This window comes from Cynoglossus semilaevis, chromosome 8 (genome assembly GCF_000523025.1).
Source record: "Cynoglossus semilaevis isolate Cse_v1.0 chromosome 8, Cse_v1.0, whole genome shotgun sequence".
Lineage (NCBI taxonomy): Eukaryota > Metazoa > Chordata > Actinopteri > Pleuronectiformes > Cynoglossidae > Cynoglossus > Cynoglossus semilaevis.
The window spans coordinates 17,038,072-17,049,007 of NC_024314.1; the positions used below are offsets into that span (position 1 = coordinate 17,038,072).

The window sequence follows — 10,936 nt, forward strand, 5'->3', positions numbered from 1 at the left end:
AGCAGTGACAGAGAAAAAGGACGGCTGACACCGAAAAGTGGGAGGAGCCATATGTGAGGAGAAACCGGTGGAGCAGGCTGGTGTATATTGTCCGTCCCAGAGCTTGAGTCAGTTTGTTCAGCATCTGAGGGAGACACTGCTACTGCTACTGGTGAAAAGTCAGAAGAAAAAGGAAAGAAACCATGGCTGTGAACAAATGTGTCAAGTATCTGCTCTTCTTCTTTAACCTGCTCTTCTGGGTAAGTCCACATCTAAACGTTTCTTTTCAGACTTCCTACATCTTCATCTGTCTGGGTTTGAGTTTGACATTGTCGTTAAAGCAAAGGGCATGTTCGTGAAAGAAATGTTGCGTTTCCTTAAGAACGCTTCAACTTTATTTTATAAATACAACGTTTTGGTCATGTAGAACGGTTTCGGTGTTATTATTTTCCCTGGAAATATTCAATTGTAAAAAGGAAGTGATACCAAGTTTCACAGAGCTTAGGTGTATTACACTAATCTAACAAACTGAACTGTGGCTTTATTCTAAATAGTTTTCTTTCTACCCCAGTTATGTACAGTTTGTGTTTTGTTTTGTTTTTTTCATAAAATGTGTTACTTATCCACCTTCTTCAAATTAATATTTAACAGATTTCACCTGCATGTCTTTTTAGAAATGTTCATTCTAATTTAAACACGTATTAACAGGTTAATCAGCAGTCTCTTCAGAGACCACTCATTTTTCACTCTCGTCTGTCCGTTGCCCCCCCGCCCTATGTTACCGCCTTTGCCTCTGACTTGTGCCGTAGAACTGGTCGTGTCACCTCTGTATTGTCTTCCTGCCGCTCCCTACACACACACACACACACACACACACACACAGACACATAAACGCAGACAAACACCTTTACTCGGTTTCAGGGCGTAACCCGCCCCCTCCGCCCACCTCCCTCTGTTGCCTCCACCGCTCGACCTTCTATTATCACGTCACACCTACAACCAGCATTGCACAACCTACTTTAGCCCCGGGATTCTAACCACATGACTGATTTCCTAATGTTTCCAAGGCAGGGGTTTTGGCTGGTTGAAACGGTGAATAATCCGCCAGCGTCGACTGTTGTTGTTAGCTGAGACTCAGATGATTGTTCTTGGTGATACCTGCTTTGTTTGTACAGTAGTGGAACCGTGTGTGTCAGCAAACATGTAGAAACAAGTGGGTAATGGTGGTTTGCAGATCATTTTACGTGTAGTAGTTTTTGGAAGTTGTAGTGATTTTGATGACCCCCAGATTTTGACACATATAGGAATGAGTACATACCTGAGAGAACTGGTAGAACCTGCAACTGGTCCTGTTACATTGCAGAATTATTTACGTGCTTATGTTAAAGAACTTGAGAAGCGAACTAGGCACAGACTTCCAGACTTTTGCTATCGTGACCTCGGGGAAAGGTTAAATTTCAGGTCAAATTAGTGGTTTGTTATTTTTCAATCTATTAAAGCAAACAAATATAATACATAATTACAGTGGGTTTCTTTCCCAGCGAGACCACAATTGTGATTGGATACAATGACGTGTGGCTAATGGATTACAAAAAAAAGTGAGGGCAAAACATAAGTTTGTTATGTGGATTATTTGGCCACCACCCGTTTACTCTGAACAATATCTGTTCAGGGTTTCACACTTTTGCCACAGTCACAAGCGTCCACGGTCGGCAGACGCCAAACACCGACTTACACCATAAATATGAGCTGTTGATTGTATGAACTGAAAATATTTCCTTGATAACAGAATCTCTCTGTCATGCATCTTCAGAGTCCACAATTGTGAGCCTCGCTCCCTCCCCCCAAACGTCTCTTACCCCACACAAGCAACCCATAGCAAACATGCGTACATAAAAACAGAGGTGTTGTGGTAATTAGACACTAAGTAGGTCATTGTTATTGGAGACTTGGACACTAAGTAGGTCATTGTTATTGGAGTTACAAAGACTTCAAAGGTTTCATTCTACCTGTTACAAAAAAAAGTTCAAACATTAGTCGATTTCAATTTAAACTTTGTAGTACTGCCTTTTTGGAGTCAAGTTTAAAAATTGTCATGCACACACTCTGGAGTATCTCTGGCTTTATGTTGAAAGGGAGCACTGCTTCTTGTCACAAAGTTCCCTTTCTTTATAAAATTTAAAAAATATATACATGTATAAAATAATTTTAAAAAAAACTAATCTTGAAGACGTTTATGTTGTTGACCTGAACAGAAGCAATCAGAGACGGAACGACAAACATCATCAGCAAATACATCAGTATATCAGCAGCTGATCTTCAACTTACTGTAATATGATCGTAGCAGTACTGACCCGAGACTTGAAGATACAAGTATTACTTTATCCAGTCTAGAGTTGTGGGGGTAGTGGCTGGAGCCGAACCACTGCAGTCAGTCGGCAAACGTTGGGTACACCGGTTCTTTGGTCCATCCCTGAGTCACATGTCAAGCAACCTTCTGTCATTTACATTCGTACATAAACTGGTCAATAAGTGGTTGAGCTGAGGGTCGTTGCTGAGGCGATAGTGCCTCTAGTGCAGCCCATGGGCTTAGTTATCAGATCAGATGGACTGTAGTTGTTTTTTTGCTTTTTTTGATCCTGAAATTTTTTTACTGATATCACCAATCCTGAGTATCGGATCAAGCCGTCCTTGTCAGTTATCGCAGGCGATTGAACCTATGACCTTACTGTAAAGTGAGAGCACCAACACCACTCTGACTGATACAGTTTTCCATCCACACGCAGACCATCTGACGTAGTACAGACATGATCTGGCTGATCTGATTGGCTGAGACTCAAGGTTGGAGGTTCGAGCACATGTATTTCATTAGCACAAACATAATCAAAAAGTGGGTGGAGAAATGTCCCAGTGGAACATTTTTGTGTCTTTATCATGATCAACATTCAGATCTATTGTGTGATGACAATAGATCTGAATGTACCACAGCCTTAGGAATCTTCTGGTACTATATCCCTGAGTATTGTCAGTTAGCAACACTTGGATATCTGCTATCATTAAGTCATCCACCCAAGGCCACGTCTCCAGATGCATTCCAATGCAGACAATTTCCACTGACTCAAGATTGAATCCCTCAAATATATTCAAACATCACAGTGACTTTGCTTGCTGTTTTCTGCTCCCTGTTATAAATAAATGAAATAAATGTACAGCAGCAGTGAAGTGTTTACATGGCGTGCCTCCCACTCTGGTTTATTTCAGTCTTCCCAGAAACAAAGTTAGGTCGATGTTAACTTGATTTTAGCCACTCACACAGGAGACAGCAGTAAACAGTGGTGATGTTGTTGCTGATGATAATGATGATAATGATGATGTTGATGATAATAGTCCGTGTGTTTGAGGTCCACTGTAAATGTCAGTCACTGTCCTCATACTGCAAACAGTGGTTTACAGGGAAAAAATGCATAATTTCTCCATGAACTTTGGAGTAGAAGGGACAGTGGTTTAAAACGTTCACCTTCTCCTGGGTTTTCTTTTTCTTACCCTTAAACAGTTAGTGATCCTCGGTTTGTGGCAACATTGATTTTACTGGTCAAGGTGTGTTAATGTGTGCATGTGTTCAGGGTGTGGTTTGACACATTTTGAAGACGCGTCATGACCTTGAATCAGGTGTCCTGTTCATTTTTGTTTTTTTTTTTGTTCTTTGTCGCCTGAAGAAGGCAATCCATCTTGATCCAATGTAAAAAATAAACAAAGTTTTATTTAGTTTGTTTTTGACAGACAAAAGGTTTTCATTGTACCTAAAAAATACAAAGATTACATGTAGCTTGCACAAAGACTCAAAGAGGATAAACACAGGGCAGTGTCACCTCACCTTAGTCACTTTCTGTGACTGTGCAGTATATTATTTTATGAAGTTCATACACTTGGCTTCTACTGTAGAGGAGAACTTATGACAACAACATGTGAAAAAGGAAATGTTTTTGCACATTTGTATATTTTTTGTTCTGCACCAGTAACTTGTGACTTCCATTATAATGTCAACACTGTTTGATTAAATCCGTTTTATGGGTTAGTTCATCATGAAGTATTTTATGCACTGTCATTTGAATACCTTGAAAGGAGCTAATCTCTTTTTTTATGTCTTTAGATCAGTGGTTGCATAATCTTGGGTGTGTCCATCTACCTCAAAGTACACAAGGAGGGAAACGAGGTGAGAAACGTGCAAGTTTATTTATTCTCCGTACAATGTTCAAATGACAAAGTTTTGGTAAGAATTCACTCTAAAGCTAAAAGAATTCATTAAAAATGGTTACTAAATCACCTGACTAATTAATGACAATGACATCAAGCCGTCCTTGTCAGTTATCGCAGGCGATTGAACCTATGACCTTACTGTAAAGTGAGAGCACCAACACCACTCTGACTGATACAGTTTTCCATCCACACGCAGACCATCTGACGTAGTACAGACATGATCTGGCTGATCTGATTGGCTGAGACTCAAGGTTGGAGGTTCGAGCACATGTATTTCATTAGCACAAACATAATCAAAAAGTGGGTGGAGAAATGTCCCAGTGGAACATTTTTGTGTCTTTATCATGATCAACATTCAGATCTATTGTGTGATGACAATAGATCTGAATGTACCACAGCCTTAGGAATCTTCTGGTACTATATCCCTGAGTATTGTCAGTTAGCAACACTTGGATATCTGCTATCATTAAGTCATCCACCCAAGGCCACGTCTCCAGATGCATTCCAATGCAGACAATTTCCACTGACTCAAGATTGAATCCCTCAAATATATTCAAACATCACAGTGACTTTGCTTGCTGTTTTCTGCTCCCTGTTATAAATAAATGAAATAAATGTACAGCAGCAGTGAAGTGTTTACATGGCGTGCCTCCCACTCTGGTTTATTTCAGTCTTCCCAGAAACAAAGTTAGGTCGATGTTAACTTGATTTTAGCCACTCACACAGGAGACAGCAGTAAACAGTGGTGATGTTGTTGCTGATGATAATGATGATAATGATGATGTTGATGATAATGGTCCGTGTGTTTGAGGTCCACTGTAAATGTCAGTCACTGTCCTCATACTGCAAACAGTGGTTTACAGGGAAAAAATGCATAATTTCTCCATGAACTTTGGAGTAGAAGGGACAGTGGTTTAAAACGTTCACCTTCTCCTGGGTTTTCTTTTTCTTACCCTTAAACAGTTAGTGATCCTCGGTTTGTGGCAACATTGATTTTACTGTTCAGGGTGTGGTTTGACACATTTTGAAGACGCGTCATGACCTTGAATCAGGTTCGTCCTGTTCATTTTTGTTTTCTTTTGTTCTTTGTCGCCTGAAGAAGGCAATCCATCTTGATCCAATGTAAAAAATAAACAAAGTTTTATTTAGTTTGTTTTTGACAGACAAAAGGTTTTCATTGTACCTAAAAAATACAAAGATTACATGTAGCTTGCACAGACTCAAAGAGGATAAACACAGGGCAGTGTCACCTCACCTTAGTCACTTTCTGTGACTGTGCAGTATATTATTTTATGAAGTTCATACACTTGGCTTCTACTGTAGAGGAGAACTTATGACAACATGTGAAAAAGGAAATGTTTTTGCACATTTGTATATTTTTTGTTCTGCACCAGTAACTTGTGACTTCCATTATAATGTCAACACTGTTTGATTAAATCCGTTTTATGGGTTAGTTCATCATGAAGTATTTTATGCACTGTCATTTGAATACCTTGAAAGGAGCTAATCTCTTTTTTTATGTCTTTAGATCAGTGGTTGCATAATCTTGGGTGTGTCCATCTACCTCAAAGTACACAAGGAGGGAAACGAGGTGAGAAACGTGCAAGTTTATTTATTCTCCGTACAATGTTCAAATGACAAAGTTTTGGTAAGAATTCACTCTAAAGCTAAAAGAATTTATTAAAAATGGTTACTAAATCACCTGACTAATTAATGACAATGACAAGACAATTACATAATTCTGTGTGTGAAAGCCGTTTCACCTGAACCTTTCCTGCTGCTCATTTCCAGATCTTCAATGAATCCATTCCTGGCATCGACTTACTGATCGCCGTCGGCGTCATCATCATGGTGCTGGGGTTCCTCGGCTGCTGCGGCGCCATCAAGGAAAACCGCTGCATGCTGCTGTTGGTAAGTCAGCACTTGTCACTTGACGTGCAAGCCTCCTCTCCGTAGCCTTTTCTGGTTAAACTAGTTCAAAGGCTAAAAACATTGTCCACGTTAGACATGAATCTAACTTCCTTTGTCCTGTTTTTACTCAGTTCTTCATCTCCCTCCTCATCATTTTCATCCTCTTGCTGGCTGCAGGGATTCTGGGAGCTGTGGGCGAGTCCAAGGTAACAAGACTTTAATTATCTGTTTATTTATTTAGACGTAAATAATCATTGACTTTGTTCGTCTTTTTTATTCCTGACTGACTCAAACGTTGTGTTTTTCCAGGTGAAGGACTGGGTGAAGGAGAAGTTGGAGAAGTTCACTCCACTCTCTAAGCAACCACCAGAGATCAGAGAGGACCTGGAGAAGTTACAACGCGAGGTCTTTATAACATTCATTCTTGCGTGCCTGTTGTTAAGAGGACAAAATACACTAGAATAGAATACCAGAACATTGTGACACAGTACAACCCTTGGCCTTGGGGCTGGAGAAAAAATGAATGGATAGCATCCGATATATTACTCTATATTCTCACAAATATTTTGGTGGGAAACAGTGAGGTTAAATGGAAAAATTTATAAAATTAACAAAAATGAGTTTAAGTGCATAAAGAAAAGAGCCCTATATTGGGAAGAAGTGCTATTAAGACAAATGGTGTATTATAATATGTTAAAAAGGAAATGGGTAACTGACCAAAAAAAAATAAAAAACGTATGGCTTTGGCTAAGCATGTAAGGAAATGGGTAACTGACCAAAAAAAAGAAAATAAAAAAAAAAACTTAAGCATTCTGTCGAAATGTAGTTACCAATAAAATCCACTAGATGGCACACACCCACTGGGCTCCAATCCCTTCCTCAGTGTTCAATGTCATTGGTCTAAAGTGCCTAAAACTAATCAGTGTTTTTATTTTTGTTTAATTCAGGCTCTGCGCCTTTTGTCTAGTTGTAATTAATTATTATTTTTACAAATAATTAGTGTCTAATCACGTGAAATATTGAAAAGAAAAAAAACTTTGCTAGGCTTTTCTATAAAACAACTGACCTTAGAAAAGCGCCCTCTAGCGGTCAAGGTGCTCATACAGTATTTGTGTTTTCCCTCCAGCTGAAATGCTGTGGCCTCATCAATGGACCATCAGACTGGGAGAAGATTCCTGATTCTTGTCGCTGCAATGGCACCACTACTGAGTGCAAGTCCTCCGCCATTTACCAAGAGGTCAGGACACGTGCACACACACACACACACACACACAGACACACACACACCTGAAAGTTGAATGTTCTTGCTGACGTTGTCATCTCGCTGTCACAGCCCTGTGCCACCAAAGTCATCAGTCTGATGGAGAAGCACATGGAGGTGGTGCTGGGAATCGCCTTCGCCATTGCTGCCCTGCTGGTCGGTCAACATCCACTATACTTTTATATACATTTAAAGAGTTCATAACGTTTCCACTAATTTGCATGGAATGGATTTTCTGTGTTTGTGTTCTTCAGTGTTGACACTGATGTTACACCACATACAATAACCAACCTGTCATCCTGCAGGTTTTCGGGATGATCATGGCCATGATCCTCTACTGTCAGATCGGAAGGAAGGACAGCGGCGCCACGACAAATGCCTGAAGGCCCGCCTCTCACGAATCCGCCAGTCAGCATCAGCCAAAGGACTTAAGCTCCACCCTCTAGGCATCCACCTCAGTGCTACTGTAGTTTTACCTAAGCTGTTATTGTGAAGGATAAAATACTTTTACTTTTGGGCTTACACTTTGTCTAATGAAAAGTACACCATATCCAAGTGCGGTGACAAAAATGTGTCATAGTTATACTATATTTACTACATTATATTAACCCTTAGCCAAACAAGACAAGTGATAGAAAATTAAAACATAATAGATTTTTTTTTACGAATTAAAAAGAACAAAAGTATATTTAATTCTGTAAAGAGTCTTACTTACGCCAAAACACAACGATGTTACTGTTACGTAAAACATAATTTGAATATCTTTATTTTCATTATTTAGTTAGTTAATAAATCATGGTCATTTAGTCATGATTTTAAGGATTTTATTAGAAATGTTTTGCGCCGTGTGGTTTAAAATAAAAACAAGCGATACTTAGTCTGTTTTTTCTGTCATGCTGGAACTGTTACGTTGTTAAACGTAAAAACGTGTTATCTTAAAGTATTCCCTCAGGAAGTAATTTTTTTGTGCTGAATCTACTAAACACAAACAACCATTTTTACAGGATAGTCCTGTAAAACGATATCTCTTTTTTGTTTGCGGTGTTGATGAACGGTGGTCTTTTTTTGTCAAAGTAGTAAAATGTTGTACATTTAGGTTCCTGTGTTTGTTTTCTTTTATCCACTACTTGAAATAAAAGTTGTTGTTTGACATTAATTTTATAATTTACTGATTTTGGCAGATGCAAATTTCATTGCACCACCCCCTGCTGGTGCAATCCCATTTAATTATTTAAACGTTACCATACATTTTGTGTCACAGGGAATGACTTTCAGAAGTAGCATCATCAGCTGTGATTTCAGTAAAACGTTGACTTGAATTGGTTGTTGCTTCCAGGAATCAGGGTTATGTTGTTGCAACTTTCTGCAGCTTGTGATGCCACAAACAATATTGACGTCTGTGTTGTTCAAGTGCAACATTTCCGCCATGGCCAAGTCAACAATGTAAGGCTGGCTGCCATCTACTGGTTGGCTGGTATATTCTGTTTAAATATTTTTGTTAAGATAATTAATTAATGACATCCAGTGAAATTGCACAAACAAAATGTTTAAAATAACTTTTAATTAAATGGTAAATTAGCAAAAAAAGAGTGTGATACTTTTATGTGAAAGTAAGGATTATGTTAAGATAATTAATTAATGACATCCAATCAAATTGCACAAACAAAATGTTTAAAACAACTTTTAATTAAAGGGTAAATTAGCAAGAAAAGAGAAAGTCCGATAATTTTATGTGAACGTAAGGATTCTTTTTGCAAGTTTTCAAATATAGCTAGTGTGAATGTGAGCGTGAATAGTTGTGAACGGCACATAAATTAAATCCTCTTCCACTAGGTGCCAGCAAATGGCTATAATGATTGAAGTAAGTGAGAGAGATAGAGTTGTTGATGAAGATCTTTGTGTGTGTCTTTCTTCAATTCCTGTGAGTGTATCAGTATTGTGTTCATCTGAACAGGGTCAGGTTTCACACTGTAAGTGAATGGTGAATAAGTTGATTTCAGAAGAGCATCGAAAAAAGATTGTTATACAGACTTTTGAGACTTGTTTGTTTAGGAAACCCCGCATTTCAAAAATGCACATCTGAGATGTTTCCTCTTGTTGTGTTGACATTTCTCTGTAGTTTCTGTCAGATTATGTCTCTGTGCAGCCGTCAAATATCAAAGAAACGCCTTCAGGAACCACGGTTGCTCGACAGTGAAAGCTTCATCACGTGTTAGAGCACGGAGCAGCTGAGCTCTTCAACATCATTTGTGGGTGAGCAAAAACAGCTGATCCTGAAACACACACACACACACACACTGTGCAGTGCAGCCTCTTCAGATATTTTTAGGCTAAAGTAAACGCAGGAGTGCCATCAAAGCCTCCACTGGATTCCATTCCATTTTTTGTTCATCAGACGTCACAGTCTATATAAGAACGGTGATAACAATGCAACCAATGGAAAACTAACTTCGACGTTATGGTAATACAGGTAGTGTTTACCAACCTGTTGACAGGTTAGTACCAGTACCATTGTTTGGTACTTGCTGTACTAAGAGCTCTTATTCTAGCGGTCAATCATGGTGGTTTCTTCTTCCGTTACCAGGCAACACTGAAATGTGAAGTTATAAAAATGTTCACTCTGGCACAGACTGCTGTAAAAATGACTTTCTGACCTTTGACCCAAACATGTGACCTGTAATAACTAATAGAAACAAACTTTCAACATGAGGCAAATCCCCAAAAATATCCTTAGATGGCACTGCAGCGGGACATTTTTGGTGACTTTTCTCCTCTCCTCTCCTTTTTTTTTTTTTTTTTTTTTTTAAGGAAACTGCTGAAACAGGATCCTGGGTTTGATCTGATTGGAGGAAGGAAGGTGGAGTCGAAGAAACAGGAAGTTTTGATGACGCTAATTAGCATCATTGGCAATTTGTTTTTTTGTTTCTGTAGTTACAGAAAAACACAATTTCATTTTGTCTGTTGTTTATATTTAAACGTTTCTTGGATTGTTTTTACAGTATCCATCTCTTCCCATGTTGTTTTCTTCTTATTTCCTCACCTTCAACAGCTGTCCTTCCCCTTCCTCACCTCCTCTCCTCTCATCTTTTCACTTCTTGTATCCTTTTCTTTCCTCTTTCTCCCTCATTTTCTCTGTCCGTCTTCATTTTTTGTTCCCCCTCTCCTCTCTTTTTCCACTTTGCATCTCCTCCAATCTCCCTCCTCATCTTTGTTTTCCTTGTCCTCCTTCCTTCTTTGCTCCTCCAGACGCCATCTAGTTCAACTTCTATCTCTGACCATTTTTGTTTTCTTGTTTAATCCCTGCCTCCTGTCTTCATTGTCATCCACTCTGTCACTTCTAGGTTTACCTTCACTACTTCACTCTCCCCACAATCCCCCCCCCTCTCTCTCAATTCAGTTTACTCTTGTTTATTGTCTTTTCCATTGTCATTTCGTCCCCTTTCTCCATCTCTTCTCGCCTCTATGCGTTCTTTTCCTCTCCTCTTCTCCTCGTGATCTTCCAAACTTGGTCATGTTCTTGGTTCAGCA

General features: G+C 39.1%; 1 protein-coding gene across 2 annotated transcripts; it reads left to right on the plus strand.

Moving 5' to 3' along the window:
• The first annotated feature begins 45 nt into the window (after positions 1–45).
• tspan9b (tetraspanin 9b) lies at positions 46–8,564 on the plus strand. 2 transcript variants are annotated; one of them, XM_008315319.2, is made up of 8 exons: positions 46–239; positions 4,130–4,192; positions 6,028–6,147; positions 6,279–6,353; positions 6,457–6,552; positions 7,274–7,384; positions 7,481–7,564; positions 7,714–8,564. In XM_008315319.2, exons 1-8 carry the CDS (start codon positions 183–185, stop codon positions 7,789–7,791), a joined length of 684 nt encoding a protein of 227 aa, XP_008313541.1. In that variant the 5' UTR covers positions 46–182; the 3' UTR covers positions 7,792–8,564. The 2 variants fall into 2 exon arrangements, with proteins under 2 accessions (XP_008313541.1, XP_024913605.1); XM_025057837.1 differs by lacking the exon at positions 4,130–4,192 and adding an exon at positions 5,765–5,827.
• The last annotated feature ends 2,372 nt before the right edge of the window (positions 8,565–10,936 follow it).